General features: G+C 41.7%; 1 protein-coding gene across 11 annotated transcripts in view; it reads right to left on the reverse strand.

Annotated features, from left to right (window-relative positions):
• The window catches only part of fcho2 (FCH and mu domain containing endocytic adaptor 2), a 43152-nt gene extending 26102 nt beyond the window's left edge, over positions 1 to 17050 (reverse strand). For all 11 annotated transcript variants that reach the window (XM_069514359.1, XM_069514356.1, XM_069514353.1 and 8 more), the window contains exons 1-7: positions 16830 to 17050; positions 8262 to 8353; positions 5278 to 5352; positions 5021 to 5162; positions 3664 to 3816; positions 3330 to 3434; positions 1235 to 1333 (exon numbers count right to left, since the gene is read on the reverse strand). In XM_069514359.1, coding sequence (XP_069370460.1) covers positions 1235 to 1333; positions 3330 to 3434; positions 3664 to 3816; positions 5021 to 5162; positions 5278 to 5352; positions 8262 to 8353; positions 16830 to 16862 — 699 coding nt within the window. In that variant the 5' untranslated portion in view covers positions 16863 to 17050. The remainder of the gene's footprint in view (positions 1 to 1234; positions 1334 to 3329; positions 3435 to 3663; positions 3817 to 5020; positions 5163 to 5277; positions 5353 to 8261; positions 8354 to 16829) is intronic.
• Positions 17051 to 18450: the final 1400 nt, after the last annotated feature.

The following is an 18450-nucleotide window of genomic DNA, read 5'->3' on the forward strand; positions in this document are numbered from 1 at the left end:
TTGAAACTCATCCTCTTGTGTATGCTGCGCCCACATTTCACTGCAATCGCTGAGTGACAAATACATTTTTATTATATTATATTATAATATTTAACTATGGCTAATATTCTGACATCAGTGGGACAGAATGCAAGGATAAGGGCTTCATGTATTCTGTGTGTGATAATATATGTGTGCTTGCATGTGTAATTGAAACAGCCTTCATATTTGATATTTAAATGTGAGAATATGCACATGTATGAATTTGTGTGTTTGCTTGTCAACATGAATGCCTGCGGCCTCAGTGACTAAGCACAATTTTGCTGAGTTAAAACTGGTCCCAGCCTCCTTCACCCTTCTCTCCCCCTCACTCGCCCCACCATTATGTAATAATGATTTTCCCAAAGTCCCTCACAGCTTGGTTTGAAGAGCACTTATCTCCAAATCACTATTTCTTAGACTCATTCTGATTTTCTGGTATGGAACGACCGGCCACTTGTCTCCGAGCAGTATTTTAATTTGGCTCAGCAACAGGCAGCAGCACTGCCCATCTCCTGCTCAGAAGCAGGAACTGTGAGACTGAATAACCTGCGGTAGCCTGTCGCTCTGCATTCTTTCCAACTTGCCGCTTGAGCTGAGAGGTGAGACTGAGACACTCTCACAGTGGAGCTGCGTCGCCCTCTATGGACGAAGAGGAAACTACCGCAAGGGCATCGCTGTAGAGCGGCTACAGATGAATGAGAACAGAGCAGCAGAGTGTTGGTCTTGACTTATTCTGTGTGGCGCTGGTAAGTGTGATTGCTGCATAAATAAATAAAAAGAAATCTCTGTTTAACGTTAAATACTGATTAATATAGCTGTGAGCGATGTTTGAAAGCGTGCACAATTGGAGTTGATCGCCATTTGCTGAAACCCAAACACACTGACGCAGAAATGGCCAGGCCTGTGCAGCACATTCAACTATCAGACACAGTGTTTGGCAAGTGTTTGGACTTCTGGAGGTGTTTTAGGTACGCTGAGAGGGAGTTTTGATCAGTTTTTAATTGCTCGGCATAAAAGGCTGAATGGACCATTTCCTGCTTCTTAGTTAAATGATTAGCGAGATCAAAGACGACACTAATTGATATGACACACAGTGAACCCAATGAGCACAGCCGCAGGTCAACAAGACACCTACTCCACCCACAGGAATGTAAGAGATGTATGTGCGCATGTGCGTGTATGTGTATGTGTGTACATGTGTGCATGCACTCACCTCTCCTATTTGAATGTGTGTCTCGTTGACTGACTGCGAGTACGACTGAATGATCTCCTTCATGTGGAGAATGTGGTTTTCTTCAATGTCTTGGAATTTCTGTAACACAGGGTGAGAACACTTATGAGGGTTGATAAACAATGCATTACGGTCTCATTAACATGTCTTATTTTAGCTGCTTTCAGACATACACTGAACTCTGAATCACTGAATTGAGGAGGTGTATGTGTGAACACAAATTTCAGAGTGAGAGGCCCCAAAGATTCTGCAGACTTTCTCTGCTTTCCCCCCTAAACAATAAGGAGTCTGCAGACAGTCCAGAGGAGATGATCTAAGATTTCCTGCTGGATTCACAGCAAGTGAGTGGGGGGGTTGATGCGTTTCTAACATGCAACAGACACAAAAATGAAAAGAAACAAAAAGAAAAGAAATATCTCAGGGTGAAAAAGCAGTGTCACACGTGTAGAAGACACCGACGAAGATGTCAAGAGAGTTTGTGGCGATAAGAGTCGGTGTCGATTTGTTGTAAACAAAGTCCCGTGATCTCTGCAGCGGAATTAATATGTAACGTCTCTGTCTGCTGCACCATCCCTCACCCGAATCCTGTATGTTACTGTTGTGAATGTGTCAGAGGGCCCCCCCCTCTGCCTTAAGCATGTGTGAAAGGCAACTGCAGAGAGAGTCCAGACCCAATTCTCTGTAGATTCTCTGCAGGACAAGCATAAGAACAGCTTTTGTTTCTTTCACTTTCCGTGTGGCTGTCTGGGTATGGTGCTCATACACAAAACCTACCACAGGCTATCATGCATCACTGTCAACACTCTTCCGGAGGTTTCGTTGCCTAAAATGCTGCCGGACCCATTTATTTATTTTTTATTCCTGGGCTGCTTTGTAGTCGGGACAGGCAGAAATACAGATGTTTGTTAATGATGATGCAGTCACCAACATTCGCTTCCTGATTGGATCTTATCAGTCATGACTTCACAACCAGCAGTAAAGGCAAAGCGTTTCTAACACCAATCATTAGTCACAGTTCCACCTCATCGTCAGTCAAAGAAAACAAATCTCTGCTCTTGCTTTTCACCCTTGTTGTTTTTGTTTGTCATATTTGCCTTAAGTATGCAATCGACTGCAGAGTAGACAATCTGCTTCCTTCCTACACCGGCACGCACATGCCCAGTACAGGTGAAAGGTAATGTGATATGCGTTTTCAGGTGCGTTAGTATGGACAGGGATTATTACTTACGAAGGGTGGAAATGCTTGTGCGGACGGAAATAGTTTTAGTTTTAAATAGATTGATGTGGCCTCAGTATTAAGTTGTATTATAGTGTAGATCACAACCTTAAAAGCTAGAAGTTACTTCCATTTGACTCCCACTCTGGGCTTGTGGGATAAACCACAGAAGATGAGTATGAATAATCAGAAACTGTCCAGGAAGAGGACGACGAGCTTCTCCTACCACAAAGACACAAACTGCTGCCTCTACTCTACAGAGACGCTCACACACAAGTGAGACTGCACTTCTGTCATTCACCACAATAAGCTCACACACAGACACACCCACCCGCCCACAGACACATCAAGACAAAGAGGACACACATGTAGGAGCCCCGGTGATGTCAGAGAGCCACATGTGTTCAGTGTTTATAACCCACGTCCACATGTGCTGACTTTGAGATGAGCTGTAGACTGTGGTGCCAAGGAAGCAGAGGTTCAACACCACTTTCTCTTGGGAAAAACAAACACAAAAAAATGTTGGGATAACCGGGACCATCTCTGGTGGCGCAGCTGCTGCGGAGCAGGAGGATATGAAGACCAAATTCTGCTGATCTGATTTTAATTTGGAGTTTATCTAATCAGTCGCTCAGATGGATCCAATCAGAGCTTTCCACGATGAATCCGTTGCAGAGGAAAAAAACACAATCTGGAGATGACACAGGGCACGAAACGTGGAACACACACAGACACTTATACGAGGCTGTGCCATATTACACAACAAAGTGTTGCGTTCAACAGAGACAGACGACGGGCAGAGTTTGTGAGCACACATTTAATTTCAACACACTGCACAAGGAAATTCAATAATCACAATACCTGTGCAGTTTCTGCCATCTTCTGTTCAAATTCTGACTTCGCCGTGGCGTATTTCTCCACATACGCTTTGTAGGTTTCTGTGGCTTTTTTGGCTTTCACTCCAGCCTGCAAAGTATAAACAGCCAGATAAATGGCGATCATAGGTTTATATACTGTAGACAATGGGCCTCTGTGTCCTAGATCAAATGATGAATGAGGAAATCAAACTCCTCTTAGCATTTGAAGGCAAGAGACTTTTAGAGGTTAAAGTTTATGTATAGCGTTAAGGGAATTCATCGTAACTTATTAGCATACCATGCTACATTGGTGTGTGTGTGTGTGTGTGACCTCCCACCTTGTCCACATCTCTCTGGGTGGCCCCCTCTTTGCGGAGGCGCTCCTGCTCCACAGTTTTGGCGTTGTAGATCTCCTTGGACTTCTGCAGAGCCTGAGATATGGTCTGGATGTTCTGGACGGCCTCCAGGGTCGATGCCACCTCTTCTTTTGTCTAACAACACGCAAATGTCTTTAGTTAACCACAAGCTAAATAATAAGTGCCAGTGTCACCCATTGCTCTATAGTTCCACTGCAGCATAATACAAACTCAACATTTGTTCTCATACCCTTTATATTATGTGAGAAAGAGACAGAGGTCCTTTATTGCTCTAATAAAACACAATTTCACTCTCCAGCATATGACACAGAGCTCTTGCAGTGTACAGCATGGGTGATTACAGCTTTGCTGTAGCTATTCAATATAGATAAAAGTCTGCAAATTAAAAAATATAATCAGGACATAATTCAATGGCCACACTGGTTGACTGCTGGTAAACGCTATAGAATCTGTGGGTGAGGGACAAGATTTCGAGGACAGAAGCCTTCTGTTTTCCGTTTCTGGTTTGACCCATCACGTTTCAGCAGACTGTGGGTGCCTGCAGGTAAACAGACCGTGTGGAGAGCAACAGAGGTGGATCACATTGACCGAAATGCATCGGCTGTCGGGTTTTTAATCTATCTACATTCAGATGCAGATAGCTGTTAAAATGCTAATATGTTGTCTGGACCTAAAACACCAACAACAGGTATTGTTGTTGGTGTTTTGTGCGACTCATCAGACTGTAAACAGTAAGGTGAATGAAAAAAAGTGATTCTTGGCCCGGATGACAACAGAGGGCCCAAATTATTGTCCGATGCCCCAGAGGCTAATGATTATCCTGACTGGTAATCAATAGTCATTGATTTACATATTTGATATAATGTAAACATCACTGAAGTAAGCAAAAGAAAAATAAACAAACAACATTTGCATCTTCTCCGTGATGGGTGTTAAGTTTTTACTGTTTGCACCGCTGTACTTCAATGCGCATTGTATCTGCAAGTTAGGGAAGAAACCCAAAGCAGAGGAGCAGGGAGTGCAGGGAAGTGACAGAGAGAAACTGTGACAGCCTTTTTGTCATGCTGAAAGCACAAACACAACTCGGCTAATTCCTAACTCCTATTTTACTTTGTGTTCTGTGGCCTCATGCATGAGATATGAGCTGATGGTGTGTCTCAGCAGGGCAGAGGAGTGAGGTGTAGGGGAAAAACACTTCATAGAAAAACACTACAGATTCTCTGAATTTTCAGACTTGCACAAGTATCCAGAAATGTTTAGCAATGAGAACTTTAATCTATCTGAGTGCTCTTAATCCCTGTATTCTTCATTTCTGTACCTTTTTGTGTGCTTTGGCCTGCTCCTCCACGTACTTCTGAACTTCTTTTATAAGTTCCTGTAGTTTCCTCACTAGCTCCATGTGACAGCTGACCAGCTTCTCTGTCGAGCTCTTGAACACGTCCCACACCGGAGCAAACGTCCTGGGATGAAGGATGGTCGACAAGTTAAAGGCTAAGACTTGACAAAACCTTTTTACACAAATTCACACTGATCTTTGTTTTTGTACAGAAATATAGGAAAGTTGTTTACACTCACCCAAGCTGAGAAAAGTTGCCAGCTGACTTGGCAAGTTTGGTCATTGATCTGGCGTAGGCCTCTTCGATAGTACTCCTAGGAGAGAGAAAAAACACAACACACTCATTTTAAACGACACCTCAATTATCCCAAAATATGTCTATGATACCGAGATAACAATCGTAATGTATTGTACATTTTTATATGTGCAACTAGGTTATGGCACAAATAGGCCACGGCACTGAACATCTGCAGATCCCAGCCAAAAACATCCACTTAGAGTGTGCAACATAAATGTTTGACCACATGCACACAGTGTGGGAAAATAAGTATGGTTTGGTTTGCGATTTGTTCACAAACCTCACGTTGAAGCTGACAGCATTTGAAAGATAGTGTTTGAAACCCTGCTTCTCTCAATTTTCCTTTTTACTCCTTCATTCTGTAGCAAAGTGACAGGAGTTACAAAAAAATGCAGCAGAGTTATAGCGGAGGTCTGAATTATGCATGTCTCGTTTTGCCAGCCTCTCTCTGCAGTCACGTCACAGGAGCAAGGTCAGCCAGGGGGAAACGGGACAAACTTGTGCGACGCATTCTCATGCATGCACCCACGCACACACACGCACTGACGCACACAAACGTCCCATGGAAGAACAAGTGCACTCAGAGACAGCACTGCCTCAATACACAGAGCTAGAGATGAACTATTGGCTACATTCCCACTTCCACATCTTCCTGTGAGCCCAGAGTGGCAGTTTCAGTTTTACACATCATTATGTTCCAAAATATGAATTAAAAAACTCAAGTTTGCAGAGTGCTTTTTAAACCAGGGAGCAGGAAAAGAATTATTCACTCCTAAACACACATACCTTGTGTTAGTTAGTTGTATGGTTTTGTTTGTTGGTTTCTTTAACAATGTAAAATAGGCTGTTTCTTTTTTCAATTCTCACCAATTCCACAGGGAATGATTCATGGAAATGATATCTATGAGTGTGTGCAATCTAATGCAGCTTGATTGAATTGAAGGGAAATGTTAGCCCTTGGCAGAGGTATGTGCCCTACTGAGTGCACTTATACTTTAGTGAAGAGCCACATATTGTTATAATGTCATAATGTCCATAACCAAAATGACACGCTTTAAAATCTAAGATCTGACTTTAAATCTAGACATGAAGATATTCTTAGTTTCTCTTCCTTTCTATGGTGACACTGTTCTGACCACAGATGAAGTGACCAGAAGAAGATCACCTGTCGATGTGCATATCTGAGGATTTTAGAATAAATGGCAGTGATACAGCTTCATCGAATCTCATGGAAAACGTTCTGACATCTCTTTGTGAAGTTTGACACACTAACTGTATTATTTATCGACACGATAAAAGCGGTGAAATGTGTTAAAAACAGTATGAGGAGTAGTATGTAGAATGTAGAATTGTTTCTTTGGGACACATTGGGTGAGGTGCGGTCGATTAAGAAATAATATAAGTAAAGATTATTTTTAGTTTGTTGCTTTTTCACATGGACGGTATGTGAGCCGTTTGTGGTTGAAATGTTGTGAATCATATCCACTTGCTATAAAAGGGGAGCTGAGAATGAAGAAGCAGCATGCAGGTATTTATTTATCTTTCAGAGCGAGGTCAAAGCAGCTGCAAGATATTTTGTTGACGTGTTTGTCTCTTGAACCTGTGAATACAATCTTCAGTGGTTTTATGGAATATGGCATTATTGACAGAAGAGTAAATATTGTGGTAATATAATTACAGAGTGCAGTGTGTTGTTTTCCCCACAAGAGGGAAGCATAGTGACGTTTTTCAAAGGTAAACAACCAGGAAATATCATTGAGTCTATGAAGTCAACCAGGAAGCTGGCACACAGTGAATGGATTTATGACACCCCAAGGCAATTAAATGAATTTCATTAAATAACTTTTACTGGACCTTCTGTCTCCTTCATCAATAACCATCTCGTTCATTTGTATGTATATTAACAGCCACATTCCTGCAGACCACGAGGACGGTTAATAATTGAGCAGAGCCAGAAGCTAAAAGATGATATATTCCAAATGAGTCTGGAGTGTTTAAACAGAAAGGCTTCACAAATGGTTGAATAAACAATCACAAGAGTCATTCAGCAGTAAAATGCAAGTAAAAGTTAACGACTAACAGAATGGAAAACCGCTAATTTTCCTCTAAGTTACTTTTGAATTGTCATCAGTCACTTTCCCATCATCTTTCAATGAACGCAGCTGATCGATGATGTCAAATCTGAGTGCATTCCTACGAGTCAGGTAGACACTATTGATTTGTAGTGTAGGACCATCTATCATGTGGCAGGTTATGAACACAACTCTTACACAGGAGGTTGGTAGAATTTGAAAAGAAGCTGTTATTATGCTGTTATAAGCTGTTGACACTGAGGGTGTGAAACATGTCAGGTTACAGATGGACTCAGGTTTAAGCTCCCTCAACAAAGAGTTCAAGTTTACATAACAAGCACACGGATCAACCTATTGTCACAATGTTGCACTAATAAACTTAAGACAGTAAAATGAGAGGAGCTGACACTTTGTACTCTCAAAGACTAACATGAACATTTTTAAAACTACAATAAAGTTTCAGCTTCTGTCATGTGATGATTTTCTTTGTCATATATCACAGTAAACTGAATAAAATTAGGTTTTGGACTTTTCATCAGACAAAACATGCATAATCGAAACCACTGATAATCAATAATTACATTAGAGGGATAATTCAACATTGAGAAGTGTTATTTGAAGTTGCTGAAATAAACCTAAGTTTGTATGTATTTGGATGTTAATACAAGCACAATGAAAAGAAGAGGAGCTGCAGGTGTCGACTTTCATTTAAATACCAAGAAAACCAAAGGAGAAAGTGTATTTTATAACCACATGATATGATACGTTAATGAGTAACATGTTACATGTACAAGATTAAATTGTAAACCAAGTGCAAATGGTCACCTCCCCAGAATAAGACTGAGTAACTTACCTTTCTCTGATGAAGTCGGTCAGCTCCTTGGAGGAGATTTGGCCATGCTTCATGTTATGGTAGAGCACGTCAAAGCCATTATTTTTTTCCCCCTGCAATTTCAGAGACAAAACAAATGCAGACAGATCAGTAAGCAGAGTTAGAGCCAAGTCCAACAAAGACAATACCTCAGTTATTGATCCCACTTTACCCTGAAGGGTTTTTCTACAAGCAGCATTCTCATCGTCTGCATCGCTTCCAGCTGCATTCGCAGCAGCTTCTGGTCGACCATACTTATCCTGGCCATGTCTGAGAGTAATGAAATATCAATAAACGCTTTAAATGGTGGCAGACTGGTATGAAGGCTCCAGTCTGTAATGTAGGAGACAGCCAGATATCTGTCTTATCTGTGTTGCCGTAACCACGCAACTGGGTAACAAGTGTCCAGTTGCACCGATGCTTTAAAAATGCAAACGTACATCTGAATAATTAATTTGAAACAGAATTGATGGATTTAGGTTAAACTAAAGGTTTCATAGTCATAAATGACCATACACTTCTAATACAGTTATACTGATACCCTACTGCTACATGCATACATAGAAAAATAAACAAGATAATGAATAAAACATAAATTGAATAAGTGACAACAAGCAACCTCAATGAATTAAAAGGACAAAATCACAATGAATAAAACAACATTTGACCAACTAATCAGCTATATTGGTATTATATTATTGCATCAGTGTATGTTTGTAAACCAGAAAGCTCTGACAGGTGGACTCTCAACGGTGAAACCTCACTTATTATTCTGCCTCTCTATTAAATGCCAGGACAGATAATGAAACTGAGCCATACTGTTGCCTGAAGCAGTAAAATCAATCAAACAACCTGCACAGTCAGACAAGAACTCTTTTATTATTCATACCTCTAGTAATCCAAGTAATACTGTGACATTGTAAATTAGTATTACTACTATCGTTATTGCTAGTATAATATCATATTTATTGTTGGTCCCTATGGAGTGTCTATTTACAACAGTACAGTTGACAGATCAGGCGACAGGTTAACTCTCGACACAGCTTCCGTTTAAAGTCTCCTTATCATGTCTGAGAAAAGAGGAACCTCACTTTCCTCTCATCGCCCTCCATTAGGCTGCTGCTTTAGTGAAGAGGAGGGGACAGACAAATCACAGCTTGTAGTGACAAAGTGTCCTCGGATTACCTGAGAAAACAAATAGGCCGACAGAATACAATAACAGCTAGTGTATTAATGGTCTTCATTGCAACATCATTATTTAGATGACTGAAGCATTTTCTCTACCGAAATGAAGACAAATAAGAAAACTCATACTTTCACTAAAACAAAGGATCAGGTCACTTAGATAACACCTCTGTCCACCCTCTTAAGTTCATCCTCATTGTTGTTGGATTCTGTGTGCCAACATTGTTTCACTGCAACTTAAGACTGACACAGATATTTCCTGGTTCCTGGAGCGATCCACAGTCAGCAGTTTGGTGCACAGGCTGCAACATCAGTGCAGTGTTACACCGTGGTTTAGCTTTGTTGGTCCACTGACAAACACGAAAGGTCAGTAAGTCAGTGTCAAAAAGTCAGAGTCAGCTCAAATAGAACTTTATTTACAGAGCAAATAGACATTAAAGGAAAAGTATCCATCTCCATACTGCAGCTCACCGGCTGACATTTTAACCTGGTGAGATGTTTCCTGTTCTAACAAGATAAGCATTAAAAAAGGACATGTTTAGCTAGTTCTCCACCAGCAGCAAACAGCGTGACTGATTTTAATGCCCGGAAGGTGAGACGCAGACTGTAACAACCAACCTGCACTGAACTCACTTAACTACAAGTGAGAGAATCACTGATGATTGGCCAACCAGCTCACAAAAACGGGAAGTGAGCGAAAAACACAGCTCCAAATAGAGGTAAGAAACAGGAAGAAAGTCCATTCTGCACAACAACTGGGCTCATGTGGAATGTGATGTCAGTGAATACAAAGAAAAATAAAAACAAACACAGGAAACGGGCCCAGGGCGTTTTTGACTTTATACCAGGTTACAATAGTGGAATTGGTTATGAAAATCTTTACCCAACAAAAGAGGAGCCAGGGATACAGAGAGAAATAAGTTCACTAGAAATGTTTAACTAGTTGCTTAATTATGGTTGTTCAACTTCTCAATATGAGTTGTAGTTTCTCAATGTCCTCATCTGAAGATTCATTGATGAAAGCCCTCACACTGAGTGATTAATATTCCAACCACACTGTGAAGTTCAGAAGTGGTCGTTATGCTTGTGTTTTGGATGGAGAGGGTTTTTTTGACTCTCTGCTCCCTCCCACAGGGAGAAAAACGTGGATAGCACAAGTCAGTCACGGTTTGTTTGAGCAACAGCTCAGCGAACGGCAGAGACAGCTTCCTATACAATGATAGTAGTTGATAAACACAGGCCGTGACACACTGCACTATGTCCTGTAGTGTGCACAGACTGCGTCGTCTTTATGTGCTTTGGGCTGGGAAAGAAATCTAGGTAATAGCTCAGCGACTAGACGTCTAACGTCATGGTTCAACGTGCACTAATGTTCAGGCTGGGAAGAGAGCTCAGACCCTATGGCTCAGATGGAAAAAAGCAGCAACGTCAGAATTTTAATATACAGCCATAAACTATAGCTTCGGGTTATAGAGTGCAAAATGAAACAGCGTGTTCTTTCCCTGGAAAAAAGCTAATATGAAACAACTCAGGTTTTCATACGCTGACTCACTGAGGGTTCAATAAACTTATCCCTGAAGTTGTACTTATAATGCAAACAATCGGCGTTAAAAATCACCATAAACACTCACTAGACTACAACAGCAAATCAATCAATAACTATGTGGAGAATCTGTAAATCATTTATTAGTAACTTTCCAAGGAAAAGGACAAAACATTTGTTCCTCTTTCTAACTTCTCAAATGTGTGTTTTTGTAGCTTTTCTTTGTCGAATGAGGACAAAACCTAAACAAATCTTTGGACTGGGCTTTTTAAAAAACTTTTTTCTGAAAATTAAAGGAGCAAACATTGAATCAGTAAAAGTAAAGTAAGAAACTAAAAGCCGTCTTCAGACAGAATTGGGTCAAGACTTTCTCCTGAGGTTTTGTTTCACACATGCACAACATAGCCAGTGGGGGTTTCCTACTCAGTCGAGTTCATAACAACAACAAATTCCCCGCTGGAATCAGGTGAGGGGTGGTGCAGCAGACAGAGCCAGGATGTAACGTATAATACTGCTATGGAGATAGCCCGATTTTGTTTACAGAACATCGGCGTCGTCTCTTATCACCTCAAACTCTCTTGACATCTTCATCAGTGTCTTTTACGTGTGGCTCTGCTTTTTCAAGGAAACAAGATATTTGTTTCCTTGTTAGAAGCGTCATCAACCCCTTCACTCACTCCCAGAGTATCAACCCGGGGATTCCCTGCTGTGTTCACACATCGACTTCTGTTATCTTTCTGCAGATTTTATATGAGGGGGCCAGCTGGAGAAAGTCCGCAGAAAATCTGGAGGCAGGAGATCTACGGAGCTCAGTGCATGTCTGAAAGCAGCATGACAGATTCATCCTGAAAGTAACCTCCACTTGCAGTGGGGTAAACTATCTAGTCTCATATGAAGATATAAAAAAAGCACACAGATTTCTCATCACCACCTCCAGAGTAATTATTTCAATGAGACGCAGCCAATTGTATAATTAAGTGGTTCCATTCACACTATAAAGGTTCTAGAGCCGTGACTGCAAAAACACAAAGCACATTCTTCTGTGTTTTCACACAGTAACATCTGTGTAATTATACAATGCTATATTTTCTTTTGAATCAAAAAATTCCCTATCTTGTGATAAATATGATTACTATTGGTTCTTTCTCTAAAATCAATGCAAAAATTCTCCTGACTAACTAACAAGGGCAATCAACTCAAAAAGAAACAGTTGCTTACACTCCTAATCTGAAATAGCACCTTCAAGACAGATAAACAAAACCACAGTGCTGCACTTTATCATGCAACATCTGCCGGGCAGAGGGGGGCAAGAACTCTCTTTCTGCCACAGTACAACACCCGTGTCAATATCCAGTGTGTGCAGAATCAAGTGTTAGTGCCTGACAGGCAGTAATGCAATCCATGACACGGAAAGAGTCCTGGTTAACTCATCGTTGTGCAACAACAAAAGACAACCAGGACAAACCAAGTCCCTTAAAACCACTCCTACTGTTCATACATGTATATACACTCAGGTACATCAGGTTGAAACTAAAGGTCCTTCAGCTAACACTGACTTTACGAAGGTTGTAATCAGAGAGGTGTTCATAAAATTGTATTAATCATTGTAATAAAAAACAAGGTCTTTATTTAGCCTACAAAGAAGTATCTGCATCTACCTACAGATTCTACAAACATCTGTCTGTCTGTCTTTATATGTGGAACATGTATCTGTATAGTCTGTGCACCAAGTTGAACATGTCTTCTTCCACGGCCTAAACTACAGCAGTGGTTTCTTTCACTATATCAGAGTCACGGACATTCAAAGGTGCTGATTTCTGCCATGTCAACAACATTCATAGAATCACTTCCTCTTGAGCAAGAAGTCTTTTCCAATGTTTATTTTGTTGCTGCAATGCTTTGTATCCAGCTGACTTACAGAGCTTTTATTTTGAAAAGTTGTGAACTTAGGTCTGAAGATTGTGTTGGTTGTTTAACAGATCTCTGAAATAGCAACGCACATTGAAGAAATAACAGTGGTTAAGTAAATCATTTAAACGTATATATAATAACACGTGAACAGTAAAAAAGCAAATTCAGTTCTATTTCATGAAAAACATTGACAATAAAATTTTCATCGCAGATAAACCAATGACAAGGAATAAATCTGAAGTAGCTCCAGAGCATTAACAGGTCAAGTAAACAGTCCAAACAGGCAGGTTTACATTAGGCACTAGTCTATTCAAAGAGAGAATGTTTATTGAGAACCCATTTCCGTGCAAGTATATGTTAACCTTTTTTTAACATGTGTAAGATAATTTCCACCAAAATAAGAGTTAGTATGTGCTACGAGCAAAAGTAATTACACAAACTTCCTCACAGACCTGATGTGACGCACAAAACAACGCAAAGTGAGACTACTTCAGAAACAAACTATTAAACTGTAAAGTAGAAATTGCTCTAGTGTATGTACAAACATTCATCACATAATGCTGCAAAATGTATCACGGGTTAGATAAGTGTACTTAAGGAAATTTAGGTCCATAATTCCTCAGAGTAAACCAGAGAAAATATTAGTAAAAGGATTAAGAGGGTTTCAGCTGACGTGACTTGTGAGGTTCTGAGCAAACGTTCAGGTGAAAGCAGCAGAAACACTCACGAAGGAATTTAACAGCGGCTAAACAAGACTCCCTCTTTCCAGAACGCATGTAAACGAACGGCCCGGTGCAGACCCTAGAGCTCTTGAGTGTGTAGACGGCAGGATGACATCACAGTGTCTGCCCTGGGTCACGTGACCACTCAGGTCTGGGAGCGGTGCACTGTGCTGTCGCAACTCATCCGTCTAGCAACAACACACGTATGTAGTATGTGGTGAGCACACACAGGCTGGGCTTTGTTTGTGGTATACACAGAGATCTACCAGGGCCTGACCACTGCAGTTAAGGATGTGGCATCGAGTGTGCAGGATGAATCCCAGAGCAAGTTTTTTGTATCACAACTTGTGACTCATTTCACCACCTCCAAGATTACACGATTTCTGGACCTCAAGCAATGAAAGTAAACAACAACAAACCATCATGAGAGAGGATTTCTGTTTCAAACCAGAGCAAACATCTGAGTTTCATCTTCTGGGAACGGCAGATAGATTCCACCAGTTCTCACATGGCTCTTTGCTGGAGCCTCACAACTAAAACAAAATGGAAAGCAACATAGTGGCTGCTTTGATTGTGCTTAAATAATTTGAAAAAAAAACACTAATTGAAGGGAAATATGTCACCACTGCACTGCCCATCTCCTCTTCTTGCTTCAGTCTGGCTGTTGTTGCAACACTTCCCTTGTCTGACCTCCAGCTTGCACTGTGTGATGTGTGAGAATCTATCGACCACACACTCAACACAGACACCAGAGAGAAGACGGCCGCCCCGGGGCTGTTGGCTGTATCAACACTGTTTGCTTATCGCGTTGCCATCTCATTTTCCCATGACTGGCCAGAGGGTAACTGACTCCACATCAAGCAGAAGCTCATCATAGACCTAGCGCTAAAATTAGAGCATTAGATCCACTACCCTGCTGCCATTATATACGACTGGACCACTGAGACATTTCAGTACATGTGGGGGATAGTCACTTTGAAAGATTTCATCCGTAGACCACAAAGAAATTATGCACATTCAACACCCATGAAAAAAGGGAAATGAGACGTGCAAGAAAATGTAGAGAGTGGAAATGTTGCAGCCAGTGACCAATGAAGTGCCGTGATTTAGACAGAGCAACATGGCCGCTCAATGTCTGGCTCCCAATTCCACAAGAACTTGTTTATTCAGCTGAGGAGAGATATTGTCTACGACTAAGATTCCAGCCAAGATTATATACAAGGAAAAGAACCAAGAAAATGTCTCCACGTTGAGAGAGGGCAGGGTGGAGGGAGGTGTTTACTTCTGCATGCTGTGCAGAAGTAAAGATTGACAAACTCTTCATATCTGCAAACCTGATGTGAGTGTTTGCTTGTGGTGATGATTTGTAGTCAAGTCAAAGGGAAATGGATGCATCTCCTTAATGCCAAGTGTGTGTGCGTGCATGTCCTGCATGTTAAACACACAGCTGATCTTTGCCATCACTGGATCCTCTTGTGGTCCACTGAGGGGCACAAAGGGCAGATTGAAGGATCGGGAGCATCTCAGCTCCCCCTCCTTCTTTTTCCATGTCACTAATTATGAAGTCTCTGTTGCAAGAGGAGAGGCTTCAGAGGTCGACAGCACTGTACTTCTCTAATTACTTCAAACACCTGACTTAATGTTGTTTCCATTCGGTAACTAAGCTAAGCAGGGTTGTGATTTCCCACCTTCAATGGAAGAGGGAGATGTTCTATGAATGGAGGTTATTTCTAGTAGCTGACACACTCCAAGTAAAAGATGTTTCAGCAACATGACATTTCCAAGCACTGTAAAGTACACCTGAGGCAGCTGTGGATCAGGACGTAGAGCGGTTCAATCCTAGTCTCCCCAACTCAAGTTACACTGGGCAAGATCTGAGACAGTCTTCTCTTGTAAATCTCAGCTAAAAACATTTTTTTCGCAAGGCATATTCCTGAATTGACTTGGGGTGCCAGGCTATTTTACTATTTGTCTCTATTACTATTAATACCATTATTATGTATGTACTTCCTTTTGTGTTTCATCAACCACTCGTTTTCTGTTGTGTAGCACTTTGTAGTTTGTGTTGAAAGGTTTCCTATAAAAATTGTAGTTAATGTTAAGATACTGAACCACAATCGCCCCTGACGGCTTTAAGTGTGTAGGTGATGTGTAATAGAGTCAGTGCTGCACATAGATGCACTGTATGAATATGTGTGTGAAACACTTGGAGTGGTCATCAACACTAGAAGAGCTCTGTATGAAAACAAACATTTACCTGATCATTGAAAAACAACAGAGAAAAGACTCGTTTATAAGCGTAACTACAAAATATCTACTATATTCAGTGATCCAGCATTCATCTATTTATTTATTAGCCATTGTCCAAACCTCCCTGGTCTCAAAGTGATAAAGCCAAGAGACTTAAAAACCCAAAACATCCCCCACACCTGATCTGAGATCAGAGCTGGGGCCTGAGTCGCTTTCACTTTTAATAACAATGTGTTCTTGGCTTTAGAGATTTATACAAAATGAACTGACAGGACGGGACAAACGATGAAATACCACTTTAACTTTTCAACCTGCCACAACAGAGCCACGTCAAATGAGAATGGCGAGGCTTGACCTTTAGTCGACAGGGTTCAGGGTGTGAGCTGTGAGACACGCGCCGCAGCAGCAGCAGCTCGCTGGTTCTCATGTGAGCTAAATAAAAGTGTGAAACTTGTGGCTTTTAAAAACTGCTTCTCTGACTCACTCTACATTTTGGCCTCTCACTGAAACTTTGCTACGGAAGAAAAAAAAAAAAACGACGCGTCCGGCCCAAGGGGGCTGTGACGGGCAGCCGCGGCGTCCAATGGCATTCGCGGAAGTGACCATCAACATTCCAAGCGAGTCTGAGAGGGCCAATTAGCGGCGGCGGGGGGTGGGATTCATGGAGGATTCAAGTTAGATGCTGTTACCGAGGCCCAAAGTCCCGCGGTGGCAAAATAATAATCGCCGAGGGGAATAAGCGGAGGAGCGGGGAGCTGCGGGCCGGTGAGCGCGGCGGACGCCGGACACAACCGCCTCAACGGGAGCGAGTGTGTGAACCGGACGCCGTGATTATCACTCGGTTCCTGGCTGACATGACCGCGGTGGGGAGGGAGCAGAGCGGAGGGTAAGAAGAACAGCACCGGTGTAAACAGCGTGAACAAGAAGGGCACCACCTACCCAGAAACTCTCCAGGAAGTAGGGCGTTATCATCTTGTTTGCCTCCTCTTCGCCGCCGCCGTTTACCCGCTTCTAATGCAACGTTGAACGCGTAAATCATCCACCGTCCTCCCCCCGGTTCTCTCGGTTCTGCCTGTCCCCGTTTTCCTCCTCTCTCCCCTTTCTTCTCCCTCCCCACCGCGAGACTCCACCTCCGCTCGGCTGTGCTGCGGCTCGCCCCCCTGCCCCCCCTCTCACGGTTTAGGAAACAGCGCCGCAGCTGGCGGATGGAGACAACAGAAGTGATGCTTTCAAGTGCTCGGCGTAAAGTCCAACACGTTCAAGATGATATCAAAGTTGTCAGACGCATGAAAGGGGGTTTATTTAGAACACACTCAATAAATGAATGAATAAAAAATGTAAGAGCTACTTAAGACATACTTGTGGACCCACTTGCAGCAATGGGAGACTGAAGATGACTACAGACACTGCAATCATGCACTCCACACTTGAGTCACCTCCTTGTTACATTTATTCTTGCTGTATTTATTGTATATATTCTGTGTCATTACATGTTGTTTTGCCATTACATGTTGCTTCATGTTGTACCACGGGACGTAGCAATACACATTTCTTTGAATCACATTCAATGACAATAAAGGCAATCTGAATCTGGTTATAATCGTGCACATATTGGACATCCGGAGGGGGGTATGAATCACAATAAGAAGAATTTACTTCTATCCTTATGAAACTCTTTTGCTTTGCCACTGTGCATTTTCTTAAAGGTTCAGTGTGTAGAATTTAGTGACATCTAGAGGTGAAGTGTCATGTTGCAGCTGAACACCCCTCAGCTCACCCTCTCTTTCCAAATGAAGGAAACTGGTGGGAGCCTTCAGTTGTCATAAAAACTCAAAAGGTGTTTAGTTTGTCCAGTTTGGGCTACTGTAAAAAAAAAAGAACATGGCGGGCCCACTCCCAATGTAAATATAAAGTACTTAAATATAAAGGGTACAAAAAAAAGCTACAATTTAGATTAAATAAATGGGGACTACTTTTTCAAAAGTTAAAAAACATGAAATGCCTTAAAAAGCCAGACACTTGGATGACACCACGGGAGAAGTATGAAGGCATTTCATGTTTTTGTTTACGTTCAAAGAAGTGGTCACCATTCACTTCAATTGTATTGGATTTTGTTTGCAATGCTATTTAACCCTGAAACCCCCAAAGTGTTTTGTGGACTCAATCACTTCACCCAGCCCTCCATCGGCATAGTGGTGAGTAGATAATGAGTGAATTTTCATTTTTGGGTGAACTATCCCTTTAAGGCAATACGGATTCCAAAAGTAGTGCTAAAAACAAGTCAGACATGATTGTATTAAAAACACTAGGGTGTTACTGCTTTACCATTCCTGCCCTTCCCCGTAATGCAGGATACAATACACATTCCGATGAGTAGTCAAACTAAATGTAGCATGCTGTGCTGCTGCAGTCTTTGCATAGGATCCACGAACATTGCATCACATGTCTGGGTCTATCTTATTTGCCTTGCTACATACTTTTTAAGACAAACATTTTAATATGGTAACACGATGGAATCAGGGTGAATTTTGTGCAGCTGCAAAAGGAGAAATACGTACTC

Source organism: Paralichthys olivaceus, chromosome 18 (genome assembly GCF_024713975.1).
Source record: "Paralichthys olivaceus isolate ysfri-2021 chromosome 18, ASM2471397v2, whole genome shotgun sequence".
NCBI classification, from domain to species: Eukaryota; Metazoa; Chordata; class Actinopteri; order Pleuronectiformes; family Paralichthyidae; genus Paralichthys; species Paralichthys olivaceus.